The 22,498-nt window shown below is 41.6% G+C and overlaps 1 protein-coding gene across 10 annotated transcripts in view; it reads left to right on the forward strand.

Moving 5' to 3' along the window:
* The window catches only part of CLIP1 (CAP-Gly domain containing linker protein 1), a 259,076-nt gene that overhangs the window by 220,161 nt on the left and 16,417 nt on the right, over positions 1–22,498 (forward strand). For 5 of the 10 annotated variants that reach the window (XM_077461934.1, XM_077461937.1, XM_077461942.1 and 2 more), the window contains 4 exons: positions 1,449–1,566; positions 17,245–17,404; positions 19,333–19,388; positions 19,539–19,598. In XM_077461934.1, the coding sequence (XP_077318060.1) occupies positions 1,449–1,566; positions 17,245–17,404; positions 19,333–19,388; positions 19,539–19,598 (394 nt within the window). The remainder of the gene's footprint in view (positions 1–1,448; positions 1,567–17,244; positions 17,405–19,332; positions 19,389–19,538; positions 19,599–22,498) is intronic. The other 5 variants (XM_077461938.1, XM_077461940.1, XM_077461943.1 and 2 more) reach the window with 2 other exon arrangements.

Consider the following 22,498-nt stretch of genomic DNA (forward strand, 5'->3'; position numbering starts at 1 on the left):
TAACCATTTATGCTTTCATGTACATTTCACATATTTTCAGACAGTATAAATAAAACATCTGAGGCACAGAAGGGTCTAATGTTATCTCTGATTATTCATGCTACAGCTTAAATTCTTCTTGACATCTTCTGCAAAGGATGAAGAGACATAATCCAATAATCCTATTCTGACTAAATAAAAATGGAGTTTTATAATGCCCAAATTAAATTAACTGTTGCCTAAAAGCAACCTTGCCTGATACAGGGATTTAGTATAGTGTGTGTTCAGACTGTGGGCACCAAAGTTTAGATTCTCCACTTGCTACTCTAACTTTTTGTGTACATGTGCCAAGCCATCAGTATGTTGCTTCTTTTTACTTTATTTAATATGGCATTGTGTTTCATGTATTGGAAATCAAGGTCTTGAATTTTTCACAAGTATTTAGGGATCGCAGAGTTGGCAGTATAATTTTAGCCAACTATGTGACTGATCACATCTTTGAAAATAAATGAATCGTGTTCGTAGCATTTTGTTTTAATAGAACCAAAGTGTTTGCACGTAGGTTAGTACTTTAAAATTTTGAATGAAAATCTGGCATTATTAAAATCACCAGTTATTTATTTAAACTAAAAGTATTTTTATTTAGTATTAAAAGGTACTTTCGGAATACGTTTTTGCAGTACTACTTTTTTTACCTCTCAAGTTATCACATAGCTTTACTATACTGAGCAAGTGGAAAGTTGCCACAGACTGGAATTTTGTGGGTATAATTCTACTGGCAGGAGATAAATTTCAGCATTAATACAGCTGAAAAGGACCAGCTGATCCTTCCATCATCATACCCAATGCTTTGCATGCTTATTGTGCAGTAAAGCTGTGCATGTTGTGTGTCTCTTGGTAATTTCACTGAAAGATTTCCACTGTAATTGATGCTCTAAAAATGTATAAATCTGTTTTGATTTTTTTTTAATGTAATTTCAAGGTATGTAAATGTGATTTACTTTTTTGTTTTCCACAGGATATGTATTTAGAAACGTTTTATAAAGCTCCTTTAAATGTGAATTGTCATCCAGGAAGTAAGTGGAGGCAATGGCATTAATCTGCTTAACGTTCTTTGCCCCAGTGCCCTAATGCAAATAATTTAAGCCCTCCTGCTGTCTGCAACTCTGTTATGAGAAAATTCCCTAGAGACTTCAATGGGAAATCTGTCTGGGCACACAGATCAGGAAGGCATTTTTTAGAAGTGTTTTGCATGGGGCCAAAAGGCACAGGACAGAGATGGGTACCACTGCTTCCCCTCCACCCAAAATGCCTGGCTGCAGATCTCAGAATTTACTTAAAACTTTACAACTTTCATTTAGAGTATTACTTGCAGTCCTAATGAGACCATTTAGAGTTTACTACAAGCAAATCCTTAATATGTTCTCTAGTTACTTTTCTTGTTTGGTTTTTTACTTTGCTTTACACAGAGAATCTGTTCTAAAGAAAGAGTTTGATGAAGAGAAGTCCTCTCTACAGAAGTCTTTCTCCAGTACCAGTGCCTTGGTCACTGAAAAAGACAAAGAACTGGAAAGGCTTCGGAAGGAAGTAAGTGCTGGTATTAAATAGTAATGTGTATTCTGCTGCCTGCAATTAGTTGTATGGAATCCAGGTGGATGGGCAGGTCTTAACCTATATCAAGGGATCAGCTAAAGCAGAAGGTTAGATAAATGTATACCGACATCTTCCAGCAAATTGTGATCCGTTTCTTCATTGACTGCCTTCCATGGTGTATTATCCTCAGGTCTAGTCTGTGTTCAGACTACAATGTAAACAAGGTACTAATTACACGGGCATGGGCCCGATGATAGCTGTCAAAGCACAAGGAAATACAAGGGAAAAATGTGTACCGTATATACTCGAGTATAGGCCGACCCGAATATAAGCCGAGGCCCCCAATTTACCCCCAAAAAAACTGGCAAACTTATTGACTCGTGTATAAGCCGAGGGTGAGACATGCCTGTCCATCCCTGTGTGTGTGTCCGTCCATCCCTGTGTGTCCGTCCATCCCTGTGTGTCCGTCCATCCATCCCTGTGTGTGTGTGTGTCCATCCATCCATCCATCCCTGTGTGTGTGTGTCCATCCATCCATCCATCCCTGTGTGTGTGTGTCTCCATCCATCCATCCATCCATCCATCCCTGTGTGTGTGTGTCTCCATCCATCCATCCATCCATCCCTGTGTGTGTGTGTCTCCATCCATCCATCCATCCCTGTGTGTGTGTGTATCCATCCATCCCTGTGTGTGTGTGTGTCTCCATCCATCCATCCATCCGTGTGTGTGTGTCTCCATCCGTGTGTGTGTGTGTGTGTGTGTGTGTGTGTGTGTGTGTGTCCAGCCTACCTGCACCTACACCCGCAGCAGATCGCAAAACGCAGTGCGGAAATGAATAGGGTTTGCAGTGTTAGCTGCATGGCAATATAGTGTGAACCAGGGCTGAGGACCCATTCACTTTGGCAGGGAAAAGGGAATAGTTGAGTCGCAGATTTATTCCCGCTGGCCACCCACACAGAGAAGACCATCCAGCAGCCACTTTGCGTCATAGCCACGACAAAAATCCCATCATGTTTAGTGGGCAGTACAGGTGTGTGTGTGTGTGTGTGTGTGTGTGTGTGTGTGTGTGTCCAGCCTACCTGTGTCCCGAGCCTTTGTCCCGAGCCTCCGTCCCGTGTCGTGCCTTGCCTTCGTCCCGTCCCGTCCCGTCCCGTGCCGTGCCTTGCCTTGCCTCCGTCCCGTGCCCTCTTCGTCGGCGGCCATTGTAAAATTCAAAAGCCGCGCCTCCTCCTTCGCCTGTGATAGGCGGAACACTGAATTTCCCAGCAGCCTGTGTTCCGCCTATCACGGACGTCGTATCATCCTCGTCCGTAGTACGAGGATGAGACGATGCCCGTGATAGGCGGAACACAGGCTGCTGGGAAATTCAGTGTTCCGCCTATCACAGGCGAAGGCGGAGCCGGAGGCGCGGCTTTTGAATCATAGAATGGCCGCTGTCTGTCTGCTCGACACGCTGATCGAGCGGGCAGACAGCGATGACTCGAGTATAAGCCGAGGGGGGCACTTTCAGCCTCAAAAAAGAGGCTGAAAATCTCGGCTTATACTCGAGTATATACGGTAGTTATATTTTCTATGTGACTTGAATGCCATGGATTGTCTAACCGCGCAGTTGGCTTCATTAGGTATGTCATTAGTATTCATAATTCCTATCAAATTTAATTATTAAAATTAAATATATGTGAACATTTACCTTGGAAAATTAAACATATTTTTGTGTGTATATACAGTATAATATATATATATATATATATATATATATATATATATATTTTTTTTTTTTTTTAACCACTTGGGATCCGCGCTATTGCCGAATGACGGCATTAGCGCGGATCTACTTTTCCGGGACTACGTCTATTGACGTGGTCCCGGGTACGAGCGGCCTGCGCGCGCCCTGAGGGGCGCGCGCGGCGCGCTCTGTGATCGGCGAGTCCGTGAGACTCGCCTGATCACCGATCCGTGCAAGGGGTCGATCCCGACCCCTTATCACGTGATCAGCTGTCAGCCAATGACAGCTGATCATGTGATAGAACGGAGCCGGTAATAGGCTATTATTCCTCCTCGCGCTGACAGCGCGAGGAGAGAAAAAAAAAGCCGATCACCGGCGGCCGTGATCAGGACATCAGTCCCGATCACGGCCAGCAATACAGCTGACCACCTGCCCCCTGCCAGTGCCCACCTGCCCACCGCAGTGCCATCCTGAATAAAAGTAAGTGCCCCCCAGCAGTGCCACCCAGCAGTGCCCACAGTGCCACCCACAGTGCCATCCAGCAGTGCCACCAACAGTGCCACCCACAGTGCCCACAATGTGCCTCAAAGGTGCTGCACCCCAGTGCCGCCCATCAGTGCCCAGCAGTGCCGCCCATCAGTGCCCAGCAGTGCCGCCCATCAGTGCCACCTATCAGTGCCCATCAGTCCCATCTATCAGTGGTACCTATCAGTGCCCATCCGTGCCACCCATCCATGCCACTTATCCGTGCCACCCATCCATGCCATCTTATCTGTGCCCATCTTTGCCCATCAGTGCCGCCTTATCTGTGCCCATCGGTGCCGCCTTATCTGTGCCTATTAGTGCCGCCTTAACTATGCCTATCAGTGCCCACCAGTGCAGCCTATCAGTGCCCACCAATGCAGCCCATCAATGCCCACCAATGCAGCCATCAGTGCCGCCAAATCAGCGCACTTCAATGAAGGAGAAAAATGACCCGTTTGCAAAATTTTATAACAAACTATTAAAACATGATTTTTTTTTTTATTTTTTTTTGCATTTTTTTTGTTTGTTTAGCAAAAAATAAAACTCCGAGCTGTAACTAAATACCACCAAAAGAAAGCTCTATTTGTGGGAAAAAAATGATAAAAATTTCATTTGGGTACAGTGTTGTATGCCCGCGCAATTGTCATTCAAAGTGCATCAGCGCTGAAAGCTGAAAATTGGTCTGGGACTGAGGGGGGTTTAAGTGCCCAGTAAGCAAGTGGTTAAATAAGAAATATAGGTATATAGATGTATTTATTTTCAGTAAGTAATCCCATCTGTTCTCAGCTGCATAAGGAACTTCCCAGTGAAAAGATGTGCAAGGGGGTGTGTTGGCACAAGCCTTGCACAGCCAGAAAACTGACCATGCTGAGGTGGATATGCTCTAATGCCTAGCATGGCCAGTTTGAAATATGAAAGTGGGGGGGCTGGCAGGATCATCAGTCATTTCACACAAAGGAAGAAATCTACAGAGAACAGGTTACTTTTTAACAAAAGTACATGGTACAACAGACACATGTGGAATATGAAATGTAGGGGTAATATACACGTTTATTCCAGGAAGGTAATATAAATGCTCTATTAACCAGTAGTCGAACCAGCCGCCGCAGTTTTACTGCGGCAGAATGGCATGGCTGGGCGAAATTACATTATGTAACTTTGCTGTACCCTGTGGCCACTAGGGGTCCGCTGCTTGCCCCCGGAACCGATGCGAGTGCCTGGCGGTCTAGGTGACCACCGGGCTCCCGCGATCGCTTGTGACACACCGAGAAATGGGATCTTTATGTATAAATGCACAGATCCAGTTCTCTGAGGGGAGAAGAAACTGATCGTCTGTTCTTACAAAGTATGAGCAGCTATCTGTCAGTCCCATCCCCCCTTCAGTTAGAACACAGAGAGGGAACACAATTAACCCCTTGATCACCCCTTAGTGTTAACCCCTTCCCTGCCAGTGACGTTTTTACAGTAATCAGTGCATTTTTATAGCACTGATCGTTGTATAAATGCCAATGGTCCCAAAAATGTGTCCGATGTGTCCGCCATAATGTCACAGTCCCGATTAAAAATCTCAGATCTCCGCCATTACTAGTACAAAAAATAATAATAAAAATGCTATAAATCTATGCCCTATTTTGTAGACGCTATAATATACTTTAGCGCAAACCAGTCAATATACACTTATTGTGATATTTTTTGTAATAAAAAAAATAAATGTAGAAGAATACATATCGGCCCAAAAAAATTTGCTTTAAAAAAAAAAATTGGGGATATTTATAGCAAAAAGTACAAAATATTGTGTTTTTTTTTTTTTGTTTTGTTTTTCAAAATTGTCGCCTTCTTTTTTGTTTATAGCACAAAAAATAAAAACCGCAGAGATGATCAAATACCACCAAAAGAAAGCTCTATTTGTTGGGGGAAAAAGGACATTCATTTTGTTTGGGTGCAGTGCCGCACGCCTGTGCACTTGTCAGTTAAAGCGACAGAGTGCCGAATCGCTAAAAATGGCCTGGTTATTCAGCAGCCAAATCTTCCAGGGCTGAAGCGGTTAAAGTATATGTAAACTCCTCTCCTTGTAAAACAACCCATTCAGTTTAAAAATGGAAATGGAAGGCAAAACATTTCTGTATAGATATAAAAAAAAATGAACAATCTTCCCCCCTTCCCCTTTTTAAATAAGTGATAATGTACCCTCTGTTCTCATCTGCATAAGAGCTGGGGGAGGCCAAACAGCAGTGCACTGGTCTTCCTAGTAAAAGGCTTGAGGTGTCAAAACAAGTCTGATCATTGGAGGAGACCACAGCTAGAGAACTGACCAGGATGTGACCACAAAGTGTCTCCTGCCTAGTGTGGTAAGTTTTTAATAGGAAAGCAGAGAGACTGACAGGAACACCATGGATTTCACACGAACTAAGCAATACAAAAAGCGGAGGGTGCTTTTTATATACAAGTACATGGTACAGCAGGCACATATCAGGAATATGAAGTGTTAGCTTTACATATGCTTTAAGGTGACCTTAAAGCTAAGTGGACATATAAAATTACTAAAAGCATGCTGTTTGTATTAAAGCAAACACAACATGTTACCTGCACTCACCCCTGTTACTATAGTATTTCTCCACACTTGGGGGCTCCTGGAACTTTGCCTTTAAAGGAAATCTATGGTCGCAGCATATACTTTAATTTTATAAAATCGGCATTGTAAAAGCAATACAAACAATAGTTATTTCTTAATTGTTCAGTACAGGTTGCAGGCTGACTCTGGATTATAGGCTGATTCTCAGGTAGTCGGACATTGGCAAGCTTTTTGGCCACAATTTTCCTACCCCACTCATGGGGGGAACGGTGGTGCTAGTCCCCCTTTTGGAGGTTCGGGGGTGCTACCTTGTACGATGGAGCTGTTTCAGCATAGACACTACTCAGGTGGGGAAGGAGCACCTGGTGTTTGAAATAATGTGACGCTTCATGAAAGGACACAGTCGATTTTTTTTTTGAAAGTCTAAAAATGTACAGATCAAGCCAGCGTGTTTGGGGGAATCTGCTTATGGATGGGAGTGGGCTCCAAAGCACTTGCAACTATAACTTTGTCAATGTGCCAGTACCCCTAGAGGACATGTTTAAAGGATTCTGTTCAAACCTATTAATGGTACAAAACCCATTGGGACTCCTCTCCCATCCAGCTGTCTGCAAATGCCTATGGGTCAACCCAGGTGGTTCAGAGTGATCAACTTTCAAAAATCTGCTTTTTAACCTCATCGCCTGGGATACTTTGACCTGGTTCTAGACACAGCACAAACAAGTCTTCCTTCCATAAAAAAAACTGCTCTCTCTCAGAGCCGAACGCTTGGGATTTGAGATCAGAGAGACACCCCTCTGAGATTTTCCATGAGAGTTCTGAGTCTCATTGTGGCCTCCTTCAAGCCTATCCTATTCACACAATTTAATTTAAGACCTCTCTAATACAGCATCTTGTTGGCATGGAACAAGCATTCTTCTTCTCTTTACTTACCCATGTTCTTATGCAGCCAAGCAAGGCATTTCCTAGTTTGATGGATCGCCAACTCAACCCAGCCTTGGCAATGAAGGAAGTAGTTTCTTTATTGGGAAGTGATGTGACAGATGCCAGTCTTTCAGTCTTGGGAGGAGTGTTCCAAGCCCTCACAGTTCAGGGAATATAGCACTCTGTAGATGCCAAGTTCCCCATCAGCATCCAGCGATAAAGATGGCTCTGCACTATTGGGCCTCCCCTTCTGCAAGGACACACATTTGGGGTGTAATCGGACAATGTCATGGCGGTGGCCTACAATAGGGCACCAGGAGTGGTGCAGCCTTGAGGGAAGCAAGCCAAATCATCTAATAGATGGAGAAACACTGTCCAGTGATCTCTCCTGTCCACATCCCATGAAGAGACAACTATAGCACAGATTTCCCCAAATGCCAGCTGGACCAAGTGGAATTGGCCATCACCCCAGCATCCTTAACCTAATATGTCAGATGGAGGACCTCAGAAGTGGATATTCTGGCCTCCAGATTACCTCTGTTACCAAGACCAAGGATCCTCTACTACTGAGTATATCGGGTACACAGAAATACTCAAGACTACTTAGAGATGAAACCGGGCCTCTTCGCAAAAGACCAGGCTCTTTGTTTCAGGGCTATTTATTCTATCCTGCTTCTCAGCCACATGGCTGTTGAAGCCCAGGTCTTAAGGGACAGGGGAGTCTTTGAAACGGTCATTCCTACTTTACTAAAAGCAAGAGAAAGCCATTGGGAGAAAGATCTACTGTTGTACCTGGAAATCCTCATTTGCCTTGTGTGAACACAGGCACTAAAATCCCATAGTTTACACCATACCTCGCATTCTGGTGTTCTGACAATCAGGACCTGTCATTCTGAAATGTTTCAGCCTTTAGTATTCTTTTCCAAAAGCCTTTGTCATTGCTTTCCCTAGTCTAAATCTTTATTTATGGTGTAAATCAGATCAGGCTCCCCTCCTAGAGCACCCTGTGCTTCCTTGGGGGCCCCAATGTGTTTCTGCCCTGCAGAAACCACCCTTTGAACCCATCAAGGAATATTCTCTTAGATCTCACCTGCAAAGTGGCCTTGATTGCCATCACATCTGTTAGACATGTTACACATAGTGTCTCTTTTTTTTTTTTTTTTTTTTCAAGCTCACCTACTATGTAACTATGTCTTAGAGCAAGCGACTTTCTTGTTTGGAGCCATTCTTTAGGCTTAATCTACACGGGACGTTTAACAAGCTCTCCTGAACAATTTAACTTGACAGTCAGTTTTGCCACGTTTACATGCCATGTTTAGCTGCATTTTGAGTTTAGAAGTGTGTTTGTTGTTGTGTTTTTTTTTTTTTTTTTTTTCAAAATAGTCAAAAATTAAAAATGCCTATAAACGAAACGTGGTTAAATACGAGTTACCGCGTTTACAAGCTGTTACAGGCGTTTGGCGTTTTCAAATGCCTCTGAACATCCATCCGGAACACAATTTTTTGCTGTCCAAAAAATGCTTCTAAACTCAACTGCCTAGAAACTTCTATAAACTACCCTGTGTACATGTACTGATAAGATAACATAGAGGAGAGTTCAGGGGCAGCTGAAAAAAACGCCAAACTGCTCCTAAACATCCGTTTTTATCACCAGCAGTATACATGAAGCTGCCTTCTTCACAAAGACCAGGCAGTCTTGCACCCAAGACCCTCTGTCTTCCTAAAGGTAGTTTGTCTTCCACCTCAGTGAAGACCAAGTCCTTCCATCTTTGTGCTCGGCTCCAAAGCACTCAAAGGTAGTTGTTCCTCATTGCCTGGACTTGGAGCCATCACAGTTCTAACAGGAAGACCTGCAAGGGACATCCTGCTTCTATGTCCACCATCACTAGATAGATGAGACAACTCATTGCTAGAGCTTGCACTCCTGCATTTTCATGTGCTTATTTTACCAAGTCTCTGGGTATTTCCTGGGCTTTCCCACATCAAGCCTATGTTGCCCAGCTTTGTAAGGCTGTCACCTGTTCCTCTGTTCATACCTTTTCAAAGTTCTACCAGGTGGACACTCAGTGATGTGCATATTCAGCTTTTGCCCGCAAGGTTCTTGCAATGGCACTCTGAAGTTAAGTCTCTTCACACAGTTCTGTTTTCCTAGTTGTTACCCACCCTTCTTATTCATTGCTAAGGGATCTTGGGGTCTGGGAATTTTGACTTGACGGTAAATTCCCTTCTATTTCTGCGTTACTCTGCATTGCTTCCCACAAGACTAAGGACTCATGGAGTGGGGTAGGATTATTAGAAGGTGGGTGTGTCCTCAAAAGATTACCAGTGCCCAATCACTTGAGTACCAGCCTATAACACTTGGTCTATAAGGGCTAGTTTACACTTGCTTCAAAACATGGCCTTGGACAGGCTTTGTTAATGCTCTCTGAATGCCAGTCAAAGCTCCTGTCACAAAATAAAATGGTTAGCTTACAGTCCTGTTTACACATTCCTTTTGGTGGAGCTTTGGTAGGGCTTCAATGAGCCTTTGGTGAGGCTTCGGTGGAGCTTCACGCGAGCTTTGCCATAACTTCTGTGGAGGCTTTGAAAAAGCTTTTAAGTACCACTAAAGCTATATGGGGTATAATTTTTGAAGCAAAGCTGAAGCAAAGCAAAATCAACGTATAAACTGGACTGTAAGCTAACCCTTTTATTTAGTGACAGGAGCTTTGACTAGCGTTCAGAGAGCTTTAACCAAGCCTGACCGAAGCCTTGTTTTGAAGCAGGTGTAAACTAGCCATTATTGTGTGTTGAAGCCAAAGCAAGTGTAAATGAGCTCTAATGGTATTCCAAGATATGGATTTTACAGGGAAGTCAAAATTCCCTTAACAATCAAATATAAGCTTACTGCATTCTTTGCAACTTCTGTTTTACTTTCGATTTCTATGGACTACTGTACATATCCCATGTTACCAAGCTGCCTGCAAGCAGTCATTCCTGTACTGACTCCGCTTCCTGAAACTACTTCTCTCAGCACCTCTGTAGTTCAGAAGGAAGTGAAGTGAAATACAATGTGGAAATGAATATGATTTTGTTTTGACCAGATTTGCAGTTCACCAATACTAAGGCATACCACTGCATATAAGTAAATGCATGCACATCTCATTGGTGGCTGAATTGCAGTGTGGCATGAGGCATCTCTGTCAAAACTTTTTGTAAAAAATTTCATATAGATTCAGGGAACAAATTCAAGAATGGCGCTGGAACCCTAGAATTATTTACAGAATTGCCTATAGGAGTTGTAATCTCCAGGAAAGAGGAGATGAGGTGTAAAAAAAAAATAATAATAAAAATGAAATGAATAAAAAGTATTTTAAAATGTAAAAAAATGTTAGAACTACTGATATGATCTTGAACGAGAGGAGAAAGACAAAATAGCATTTGCCTTGAAGAAAAACAGAGTGGTGTGAACCAGACTGGACCAGGTATATGCGGTCACTGTAGATGAGAAAGGGAAAATTGATAAATGGGTAGGGAAGTGGTGCATTTAATTAAAAACGGATCCGAGAACATAAAAAATCATTACTTGCATTTGGCTTGTGTAGGAGCACTGCATTTTGTTAGCGGCATGTTTGAGAAGCAACCCAACTGCCGACAGATCATGCTTAAATGTGGGGGGGGGGGGGGAAGCAGCAGAGGGTATTGAAGGAAACCTTCTGGGGGCTGTGCTGTTCAGAGGGGAATAGCTAGGGAGTGGCTGAGGCAGCAAATATAGTGTGCGATCATTAATGAAATGTGGATTGATTAGAGTATTGAGTGACCGTGAAAAGGCAGTGGACTGGAAGGTGATTGTGGCTGTTTGGAACTGATGCAAATTTGTGAATTTATTAAGAGCTGACAGGGAGTCTGATAGGAGCAGATGTCTGGCTAGTGCAGAAGTGGATCTGAAGGGTGTAAAACTAAGGACAGAAAGGGAGATTTATAGAGTGAGATGGTTGCTGACAGCTGTAAACAATGGGCTAGCAGAAAGGCTACTATGAGAAGGATATTTAGTGGCAAGGAAAATGATGTGAAAGTGAGGGATGTGACTGATGCTGTGGGTGAAAGAGGAATGTGACTGGTGGGTGGATGGATGGAATGACACACCGAGCTAGAGAGGGCTCAGGCGGGGAATGCCATGATTTACAAATTGGAAATTAACTGTACAGTGGATATAAAAAGTCTACACACCCCAGTTATGTCAGGTTTCTGTGATGTAAAAAAAAAAAAAAAATGAGCCAAAGATAAATCATTTTAGAACTGTTTCCACCTTTTTAATGTGACCTATAAACTGTACAACACAATCGAAAAAAAGACTGGAATCTTTTGGGGGGGGGGGGGGGGGGTTTAAAAAAAAAAATGTGGTTGCATAAGTGTGCACATCCTTTTATAACTTGGGATGTAGCTGTGTTCAGAATTAAGCAATTGCATTCCAACTCATGTTAAATAGGAGTTGGGACACACCTGTCATCATTTAAAGTGCCTCTGATTAACCCCAAATAAAGTTCAGCTGTTCAAGTAGGTCTTTCCTGACATTTTCTTAGTCACATCCTACAGCAAAAGCCATGGTCCGCAGAGAACTTCCAAAGGATCAGAGGAATCTCATTGTTAAAGGCCATTAGTCATGACAAGGATTCAAAAGAATATCCAAGGCATTAGATATACCATGAAACACAGTGAAGACAGTCACCCTCAAGTGGAGAAAATATGGCACAGCAGTGACATTACAAAGAACTGGACATTCCTCCAAAGCTGATGGATGAAAAGACAGGCAGAAAACTGGTCAGGGAGGATGCAAAGAGGCCCTACAGCAACAGGAGCTGCAGGAATATCTGGCAAGTACTGGCTGTGTGGTACATGTGACAACGATCTCCCGTATTCTTCACATTTCTGGGCTATGGGGTATAGTTGTGAGACAGAAGCCTTTTCTTACTAAGAAAAACATTCAAGCCCAGCTAAATTCTCCAAAAACACATCTGAAGTCTCCCAAAAGCATGTGGGAAAATGTGTTGTGTTATGGTCTGATGAAACCAAGGTTGAACTTTTTGGCCATAATTCCAAAAGAACAACACTGCACATCACCAAAAGAACACCATACCCACTGTGAAGCATGGTGGTGGCAGCATCATGCTTTGGGGCTGTTTTTCTTTAGCTGGAACAGAGGCCTTAATCAAGGTAGAGGGAATTATGAACAGTTCCAAACACCAGTCAATATTGGCACAAAATCTTCAGGCTTCTGCTAGAAAGCTGAACCTCTTTCATCATGACAGCAACCCAAAGCATTCATCCAAATTAACAAAGGAATGGCTTCACCAGAAAAAGATTTGTGTTTAGGAATGGCCCAGACCCGAATCCAATTGAAGATCTAGGGGGTGATCGGAAGAGGGCTGTGCACAGGATATGCCCTTAGCAATCTGACAGATTTGGACGGTTTTTGCAAAGAAGAGTGAGCAAATATTGCCAACAGCGATTTCTCTGTACTCCCAGTTGGTCCCCTCCCCCCACAGTTAGAAGCACCTCCCAGGAAACACATTTAACCCCTTGAGCGCCCCCTAGTGTTAACCCTTTCCCTGCCTGTGTCATTTATACAGTAATTCGTGTTTTTTTATAGCACTGATCACTGTATTAATGTCACTGCTCCCAAAAGTATCTGATCTGTACGCCCCAATGTCGCAGTCCCGCTAAAAATCGCTGATCACCGCCATTACTAGTAAAAAGAAATAAAAAATGCCATAAATATATCCCCTATTTTTTTTATTTTTATTTTTAACAAAAATATGTAGAAGAATACACATTGGCCTAAACTGATGAAGATTTTTTTACATTTTTGGGGGGTGGGAATATTTATTATAGCAAAAATTTTAAAAAAGGTTTTTTTTCAAAATTGTCTTTTTTTTGTTTTGTTTGGAGAGCAACAAATAAAACCGCAGAGGTGATCAAATACCACCAAAAGAAAGCTCTTTGTGGGAATAAAAGGACATAAATTTTGTTTGGGTACAACGTCGCACAACCGTGCAATTGTCAGTTAAAGCCATGCAGTGCTGTATCGCAAAAAATGGCCTGTCGTTAAGAGGTTAAATCCTTCCGGGGCTGAAGTGGTTAAGGGTGTGCACACTTATGCAACCATTTTATTTGTTTTTTTAGTTTTACTTCCCCTCTACCTAAAGGCTTTCAGTTTGTTGTTCAACTGAGTTGTACAGTTTATAGGTCACATTATAGGTGGAAAAAGTTCTGAAATGATTTATCTTTGTCTAATTTTTTTACATCACAGAAACCTGATATTTTAACAGGGGTGTGTAGACTTTTTATATCCACTGTGTATTGAATGGGCAACGAAAGCCATATCTGTAAGTAAAACTGAGAAGAAATGTATATTCTAACACATGATAAAATGCAATGTTAAAATGATGACGAAATGTAAACATAAAGGTAAATGAAGAGAAATTATGGAAATTGATGCTGAGATGTAATAAACATACACTGGGAAAAAAGGGTGGTGCTGAAGAAATGGATTGGCTTGATACACTTTGTGATGTGGAGAGGTAAAAGTGTGTGTGTGTGCGTGTGTAATAGCTATAAATTATCCTTGCGCCACAATGTTTAAACAAAAGAAAAAAGTTATGGTTGCAGCAAAACACGGACAGAGGCTCAAACCCTCCCCTAAATAGATATGCTGTATGTGTGTTGAATGGTGTTGCGCTCCACACAAACAATATAAATACATTTATAGATATAAATGTATATCTTAATATATAATACACGAATAATTATGAAATAGCTGCATGTGACTGATTAAACTAGCAGTTCCAAAAAGTGAATAAGTGCCATCTAAATAGTATCCAATCACATACATCCAGTGACAATAAACAGTAAAGTGCATCCAGTGTCCATAAAGATAACAAAACTAAAATGTTTGTGATGAGAATCCAAAGTTATGATTCAATCCATAAAGTGCATCAAGTGAAGAAAAAAATTAAAAATTATACAAATAATAAAATAAAAATAAATAAAAATTATGTGTAAACAAATATTAACAAAACAAAAAATAATCAATTTCCAATAAAGTTCAATCAAATAATTAGTATCCAATAGCGGTGGCAATGTCTCTTTCTATAACAAAAACATTAGTCCATATTTAGACGTGCACTATGTAAATCCACTTTGTGTCATAAGCATATAATGACTCCGTGACCACAAAGTAAAACTCCACCGGTGATCTTGTGAATCTTCAAACAATCGGTGTCCACACACTAGGTGCAATGACTACCTTACCTCACTGCTGTAAGGTAGACAGCAGATATTACTTCCAGCAATCAGGTGGTATGGGTAATATAGGTGGTCCCTTCTAGGTACTTAGTCATAAGCCATCACTCATATCTGTTCAGTACAATGAAGAGTCTGACTGACCCCTCTGTGTCTTTGATGGACACAGGTCCCACTCTTCTGTGTTATGGCCTTGTGTACTGCTTTCTCACAAAATTGAGGCATGACAGTTGGAAGGTCATATAGGGGCTGGCTTATTATTTTTTCATTTGCCAGTGTCCAAACCCTCCTGAAGGTGGCAGTGTAACTCAAATGTCTAAGAATTACTCCCTTCCTTTGTCCCTCAATAGTTTTCATGAAAAAGATTTAATAGTAAGTGCAAAAGCCTTTTTTTTTGTTTTGTTTTGTTTCGGAACTCATTTTATTCATATTCTTGTGCATTTGGCCTTTTGGTCATGGAACATAGATGTTGACTTACTAAAATTCTGTATTTTGGAATAAGTGACAACTGTGCGTTGGATTTACTGTGCAGCTGACATGCTGAAGGCACAATAGCTTTTTTCTTCTTTGAATCAATCTGAGACAGTTATTCATAGCCTTTTGAAGCAGAACAAAATGCAGTATCTATTTAGTGGTGGTTTGATTGTTTCATCAGTACACAAGCTGAATTCCAAAGAGGGACTATGGATGTAAAGGTTAGTTTACACGGTACCTTTTTAGATAACGAAGATGTAGATGTTGTGTCCCTGGATATAACTAGTTGTTGGTTCTGCTGTAGATTCAGATTTATATACCATAAAAATTTGTAAAATTAAGTAACTATAATTAATAAGAAAATAATGAAGTATCCTGATCGGAGTTGATTTTGGTTTGTATGCTCTCGCATTCCCTTGTAGGAAACCGGGAGTGCTTTTTTTTTTCTTAATTTAAGCATTTAGGATATGTATGAGAATGTGATCCGTTAAAACCAGAATTCAAGGCTTGCTGAAAACAGTGTGTATTAGCAGTCACTTGTTCCCTCCTCTGTTTAACTCCTTTTGCTGCTGGACGTATTGCTAAAATGCATATTATTGCCTTGAAAACTACTAAAGGCCCCAAAAAATAAACATTCTAAAATCTTGAGCACATGAAGAATAAGGAGGTGGTAATCTCCATTTTTTTATGTTCTATATTTGCAAAATGTTTATTAAATGTATGTTTTCTGTTAAAATCAACATATATTTTTGATGGTGAGGAGAAGTGATCAGGTGGCTTACCAACTGCCCAAATCAGTTCTTCTATAGTGAGGCATGCCTGTTAAGTTTTAAAATGTTGCAGCAGTTATTTTCTGCACACTGTGTTAATATAAACAGTAGTGGCAATAAGAGGGTTAAAGGAAGTTCGTAGTGAGAGAAATATGGGCACTGCCATTGCTTACCACTTTCTGCAAATGCCCCTGTCTGACTTCGATATTTTGTGTCGTTGCCCAGCAACAAGCATGTAGCAGCCAAAGTCAAGTCCCAATTCCTCATCTGTATACTTTCAGGTTAGTGCCTTAGAAAGTACTAAATGCATGGGATTAATATGACAGCCAGGTAACCAGCATTTTCAGAAGGAGATGTAGGTAACTGCAGCTGCCCTATTTCCTTAGTAAAGGTTTCTTTTAACCACTTCAGCTCCGGAAGGTTTTTCTATTTCTTGACCAGGCCATTTTTTGCGTTACGGCACTGCGTTGCTTTGCGCAATTGTGCAACACTGTACCCAAATAAAATTGTCCTTCCCCCCCCCCCCCCTACAAATAGAGCTTTCCTTTGGTGGTATTTGATCACCTCTGTGATTTTTTTTTTTGATTTTTTTTTGCGCTATAAACAAAAAAAAGACTCACAATTTTGAATAAAAAACAATATTTCTTCATAAATTTAGGCCAATATGTATTCTGCTACATATTATTGGTAACAAAATAAATCCCAATAAGCGTATATTGGTTTGCACAAACGTTATAGCGTCTACAACTATGGAATTGATTTAGGGACTTTTTAGTGGGACTGCGACATTGTGGCAAGTGATACTTTTTGGGGACCAGTGACACCAATACTGCAGTTAGTGCTAAAAGAAAATGCACGGTCACAGTATAAATGACGCTAGCAAGGGTGATTACTAAGTGTGTGGGGGACAGATCCACTGGAGAAAAAAAGATCCGCATTTCAGCCTAACTGGAGGGTGCTGAAGATACGATGTTTGGCATAGCACCTGAGGCGATGGCTGGCATGGACAAGCAGAAAGCAAGCCCAGAAACCTCTAAAGGGATGCCATGTTTGCAGTAGCACCAGCGGCACATGCAGGGACTCCAATTTTCACGTGGCAAAACCTTTTGCGCAAAGCTGGTCACCAAAAAAAAGAAGGCGCTTCTTTTGAGTAACCGCTTTGTGCAGTGCTTTTTTGCCTGCGATTCAAGATTGAATTGGGCCTTATTGTAATTTTTAATTGACATTGGCTACCTGTTCAGCTCTGGACTTGTTAGAATGCTAGAAATTTAGATAATTGTGTGTAGTCTTCCGCAGGATGTAATATTGTGTATTTGCCATAGCATCTCTCTTGCATGCATTTTATACACTGGCATTTTGTATTAGTCCAGGCACTTGTTGACTTCTGCGTTTCTACCTAGGTTACAGTACTGCGGGGAGAGAATGAGTCTGCAAGAAGCTTGCAGTCAGCACTGAAGTCGCTGGAGTCTGAAAAAGCAAAGCTGGAAATAAAAGTGCAGAACCTGGAGAAGGAACTCATCGAGAACAAGACACAGCTCAACAATTTATCAAACTCATCAGGTAGTTATTTACTGCACAAGAGAGGTTTAGGCCCCTTTCACACTTGTGCGACTTGTCCTGCAACTTAGGACTGCAATGCCACCACACTCCATGATTTTCAATGAGTGCCATTCATATCTGTGCCACTTAAAGTCGCAGCGACTTCAAAGTAGACCTGCACTACTTTGGTCCGATTTTGATGCAACTTGAGGTCTCTAGACCTCATTACATAGGCATTGCTTCAAGTCGTGACAAAAAATCGCTTTCAGGTCGCACAAGTGTGAAAGGGGCCTTAAGGTCCCGACTTAGGCCTGGTTCACACCTATGCCTTTTGCTTTTGTTCTGTATTTTGCAGGACGTAATGCATTTTTAATGTTTTTCGCTTGGTTTTGGACGCGTTTTGCCTTTTTCATGCTTTTTTTGGCCAATTTGAGCAGAATATAAAAGGCAAAACTCCTCAAAACGCGTCCTAAACGCACCACATGCCTTTATGCAGCATCTCTGTTGAAGTCTATTAAACAATAACCATTTTGCATCTAAAATCCCTGACCCTTTCCAAAAATACAGCTGATGGGGGGGGGGGGGGGGGGCATAGATGTGAACATGTCCCATGGGAAGCCATGGTAAATGGACTGTAGTGCAAAAAGCCCCAAAACATTTATAGGTGTGAACCAGGCAAGACGTGCAAATTAACCAGTGTTTGTTTCAAACACCCTATCTTGGGCAAGACAAGGGCTCTGTTTTTTTCCACTGCTGACAATGGAATGTTTGCATACACTTCTTTGCATTTCACCTGACTTGAAACTCTAGCCAGCTGGACTATAAATGAATGCCATAAAATTACTGGGTAGCAGCTTTGGATAGAGTCTGTAAATATTGAGTCCCTTTCCTTGATCTGCCAATTGTAATGCAGATTTGTAATCTGAAGATGATGTTTAGTGCCCCCATCATGAAGCTTTTAGGTCTCAGCATCTTAAAGAGTTGCCCGTGATTATTTTTTGTGTGTGTAATATGTCTGATTATTTATTATGGTCTATAAATGTGAAAAAAGGTGACTGCTGCAGTGTAAACGTTTACCTACTATTTAAAGGGTACCAGCAAAAGTGTGTCCGTACTAGAACAGGGATGTTTGGAGATATTAATGTTTAAGAATTGTCTCAGCAGACACTATGTGCAGGGGAGGAGAGCAGAGGATATTATGGCAGGCAGTATTTGCAGGAGAGGAATGAGAAGGCAGTTATGGTGGGTAGTGTGTGCAGAAGAGGAATGTTGCAGACAGTATGTGCACCAGACAGACAGACAGTGTAATGGCTTTTCTTTTCCTCTTCCCTTGGAGTTCTTGCCAATAACTCCCTTCCCATCTTAAAACAACCCTAATTCACCATACTGTGTAAATATAAGAGCAGCATTGTCCAGCCTACAGAACACCTCCCCCTCTCCTGCCAGTAACAGACTTCCTGGCCTATGGGGACAACGCTGCACTGCATCTGTGCAGGAACAGAATTATCATCCTAGGGCAAGAAGTATATTTGAACATAACACTTCAAACCCCCCCCCCCCCCCCCCCCCCCCCCCACCACCACCATATCTCATATTCATAACATTGGGGGAGGTGTTCTTTAATCCACACAGAACACTGGGAACAACGCAACTGATACCAGTCTGGCAAGATCAACAGGTAATTTTTTGCACTCAAACAGAGCTAACAAAAAACTTTAAATGGTATGTTTAACTGACCAAAAGGGAGCCAGCAAGATAGGGGTTCATTGTTGTTGGAGTTTACATACATTAGAAAATGTTTATTTTGTTTTTTTTTCTAACTATGTTTGAGTGGCCAAAGTGAGCGGAGATGGCTGTGAAATGAATATCTTAGTAGCCAGGTTTCGTAATTCACTTTATATTGTGTTTTGCATTTTTTCACTGCCTTTTTAACATTTTCTTGCACTTAGGTGATGCCTCATTCAGCAGCCAGTACCAGGAGGAAAAGACATCCATGGAAAGCCAGGTAAAAAAAATAAAATCAGGATCACGGTTTCTGGGTGGGTGTGAATACAGTATTTAAACAGTTTGATGCATTTTGAAGTATGTACTATCAACTTACATATCCATCCATATACTCAGAATGCTTCTATCTGCATTGTATATTTATCTACAGCTTTCTAAAGATCTGATGGGTACAAGAACTGTGGTCAAAAAGAACAAATCAGTATGTGATGTATGTGATATAAAGCTGTAACCTGTTAAATATGTCACTAGTTGTTTTTCAAATAACAGTAAGGTGTTCACATATTTACCTAATCGGGAGACAACTGTGCATCCTCTTCTCTGAATGCCTCAGTTGTCCCCTTTTGCATGGCGCCGCTCTGTATAGGCAACGTGCCCTACTGGCATCATTGGGGGAGTTTCTCTTTCATCTCTGGCATCACAGGAATCCCGGCAAGGCTCCTCCTACCCCCCTTCATAATACCCTGCCCACCCCCACCCCACTATCTTTATTGAGACAGTTCTAGTATGCTTGGCTTATACATGTAACAGGAGACAACAGCCATGAGAAAAGCACACACTGTGCAGATTTAGCAGCAGGTATTACATTTTAAATACTAGTATATAATAAATTATATTAGATAATAAGAACAATTAAAAAGCACTGTAAATGATTTATACAGTAAAAAGTTTATTTGAGAGTAACTTCGAGAGTGTTTTGCAAGACGAGCAAAAATTTTAAAATCTGTTTTGACTTGATATACGATGTCTTGATATAGCAATGTCTTGATAAAAGAGTAGCATCATGTCACAACTGAGTATGAAAGAGAAGAGCAGTGCCTCTAAGTGTAGAAATATAGTTACATTTAACCACTTCCCACCCGGCCAATGCATATATACGGTCGGGTGGGAGCCGTCTACTCCTGATAGGACGTTCAGGAACGTCCTTCAGGAGTAGCGGGATCGCGCGCGCGCGTGCCCGCGCAGCGGCGCGATCCCGATGTGCTCGTGTCACCCGGACACGGCACATCTCAGATCGGCAGGAGGGCTCTGTGATTCGCCCTCCTGATCACATGACGGCCGTGTCCAATCACGGCCGTCATGTGATGTAAACAAACAGCCGGTTGCTAGGCAATCGGCTCTCCTCTCCTCACACGGAAGTCACCGCTGAGGAGAGGAGAGCAGAACGCTGCAGCCGGCTGATGATCAGTGAGTATGGGCTGCTTTTTACAGCTTTTTACTCACTGATCATCAGTGTAGTGTAAACACACAACACACCACACAGTACAAACACAGTCCCCACATATGTCCCCAAAACACACATGTCCCCAAATAATAAAAACACATGTCCCTAATAATAAAAACATGTCCCCCCACATATGTCCCACTAAAATCACATGTCCCAATGATTATCTGCACACATATGTACATGATCATTTGCGTACATATGTCCGTGATCACACAAACCAATTATTATACACTTAACGGAATTTTTTTTACCAAAAACATGTAGCAGAATACATTTTGGCTTAAATTTATGACAAAATTTGATTTTATTGGATTTCTTTTCAAATAGAAATAAGAAAATATTGTTTTTTTTTCCAAATTTCCGCTTTTTTTGCGCTTATATCGCAAAAAAAAAAACGGAGTCGTGAATAAATAACACCAAAATAAAGCTCTATTTGTGCGAACAAAATAACAATTTCATTTGGGTACAGTGTAGCATGACCGCGCAATTGTCACTGAAAGCGCTAGAGCGCTGAAAGCTGAAAATTGGGCTGGGAAGGAAGGGGGTGAAAGTGCCCTGTATTGAAGTGGTTAATGAAGGTGCAACATTCAGCAACTCACGTGGGTTGATGATTAAAACAGGCACATCTAAGTATGCAGGAATCCGGGGTAAAGCGGTCCACATAGACCGTCCTCCTCACCGCCATTGACTTCGTCCCTTCCACACTGCACTCCATGAGGGATTTGCTCTACTGCAGGGTAGTCTTCCCGGTCACTATTGCAGACTGGCAGCGGTGAGAGCTAGCGGTGCGGGGGATGGTCTACGTGGACAGCTTTACACTGGATGCCTGCATACTTAGATGTGCCTCTTTTTAATCATCAACCATGTGAGTTGCTAAATGTTGTACCTTCAATAAATGTAACCATATTGCTACACTTAGAGGCATCACTCTTCTCTTTTATACACACTAGCTCCTGCTGGATTTTGCTTCTAATCCCCTTGTGGAGGCTTCCATTTGTGGATGGACATTTTATGGTTGCACAACCCATCAAATTCCTATAATCTTTTTATATGGACTATAAACTGAAGGACCTATGAATAAAGGGTTGTGGAATGAATCATTTCAGTTTCCATTATTTTTTATGGGGAAATTCGCTTTGATATACAAGTGCTTTGGATTACAAGCATGTTTCTGGAACTAATTATGTTCACAACTCAAGGTTTTACTGTACAATTAAAAAAAGCCCTCTGATTTTTTTTTCCAATACAGTAAAAAAATGACATTATAAACAGAAGGTTCAGTAACTATTCTACACGTTCACTGAGAGCAATTCTGCAGCTACAGTGGCAGTCACATACCTTGGATCGCGCTGACTCTGTTTTACATAGCACACACCCAGCTATTGATTTGACAGGTGGGCGTGTGGTATGTAAAATAGACTGGACATGATACAGGGCATAAGGACTTATGGGAAATGTTCCTTGTGGGAAATGCAGAAGCTAGCCAGTGAAAGGAAATGACATGCTAGCTCTGAACTCCTCCCGCCATCACTAGCATTATCAAGCAAAGGAGTAATAAATAGGGGGGATTAGAGACCGCAATTGCATCTAAATGGTAGGAAAATATATAAACTTTTTTGTTGTATGTATTACCATGTGTAACTTTGAGGTGTTTATGTAAGGGTTTATTACAATGAGTATGCTGCCTTTAGTTGTACTTTAAGTGCAACTTCCCCACCATGTCTTAAAAGGCCTTAGAAGATTAACTTTTACTACAGTGGTTAAAGTATAAGTACACCTTTCTGAACATGTTACTGCCATGTTCTGCAACCTCCCCCTGCATCTTTGATCTTCCTCCTCATTGTGACATCAGACCAGGGTTCTTCTCCCCGCACCCGCTGTCA

Source organism: Lithobates pipiens, unplaced genomic scaffold (assembly GCF_037356315.1).
Source record: "Lithobates pipiens isolate NorthernLeopardFrog02 unplaced genomic scaffold, aLitPip1_a1.2 Scaffold_3, whole genome shotgun sequence".
Taxonomy (NCBI): domain Eukaryota; kingdom Metazoa; phylum Chordata; class Amphibia; order Anura; family Ranidae; genus Lithobates; species Lithobates pipiens.